The sequence below is a fragment of the Haplochromis burtoni genome, unplaced genomic scaffold, assembly GCF_018398535.1.
Source record: "Haplochromis burtoni strain Fernald_Lab_line unplaced genomic scaffold, NCSU_Asbu1 Contig_3562, whole genome shotgun sequence".
Taxonomy (NCBI): domain Eukaryota; kingdom Metazoa; phylum Chordata; class Actinopteri; order Cichliformes; family Cichlidae; genus Haplochromis; species Haplochromis burtoni.
In genome coordinates, this window is record NW_024585923.1 from 5568 (window position 1) to 6490 (window position 923).

Below are 923 nucleotides of genomic sequence, written 5' to 3' on the forward strand. Positions count from 1 at the left end.
TAACGCAAGTGAAGTGTAAAGGCACAAGTAAAGATCTATATATTGTTGGCAGACAGAAAAGTTGATACTTAAGTGCCAAGTTAAAGATTTATTTGTCTCTTGGGTATAATTGTTTTTATTTTTTAAATTTCAGTTTATAAATGCTAAAATTTGTCCCATCTTTCACTCCCCAACAATTTGTGGTAGATGGCTCCCTGTCCTTGAACCTGGTTCTGTTGGACATTTCTCTAGTTAAGAGGGGGTTTGCTTTCTCACGGTGACAAGTGTTTACTCATGGAGATCAGCTGATTGTTGTGATTTCTTTCTAATACTATAGGGTCTTAATCCTGCGCTTTTGGAGTGTTTTGAACTTGGCAACAGTGACACACAAAATTAACTAAAACTGGAGTAAATTGGTTGACGATAACACTACGCTAATAACTCAAATTATTCACAATGAGTAATTATAGTGTGCCCAAAATGCTTAGAGAATCTAACAATCTTTTTGATTTGAGATCACAAGGAGTCCTTCTGATCTATATATCAAAATAACCAGAAATCTCTTGAATTTGAGTCTAATGCACAGCCTCTTTACTATTTAACAGTTAGTTTAGATGGTGAGAGTGATCTTAATTAGTCCTGTTGTGTTTTTCATTAGTTTTTGTTTGTTTTTCCAGATCCGCTCTAGTGACGATAAATTAAAGAAGATCTTTTACAGCATCACTGGTCCTGGAGCTGATCTGCATCCTGTTAATCGTTTCACAATGGACAGAGAGACGGGCTATCTGTATGTAACACAGCCACTCGACAGAGAGGAAACAGCTCGTTACCTGGTAATCATCCTCACTCTGTCCAAATGATTTTCCATGTGTGTACTTGATTATTGCATTTTGATCCCCATAGAGATTGAAAATGTGACGTCATTCAGGGGTAAAACCGCAAAG

At 36.7% G+C, this 923-nt stretch overlaps 1 protein-coding gene across 1 annotated transcript in view; it reads left to right on the forward strand.

The window, feature by feature from the left end:
- Window positions 1-798, forward strand: part of LOC121813924 (cadherin-1-like) — a gene marked incomplete at its 3' end in the record, with an annotated part of 5105 nt that extends 4307 nt beyond the window's left edge. The window contains 1 exon segment of the mRNA XM_042217895.1: window positions 657-798. Coding sequence (XP_042073829.1) covers window positions 657-798 — 142 coding nt within the window.
- Window positions 799-923: the final 125 nt, after the last annotated feature.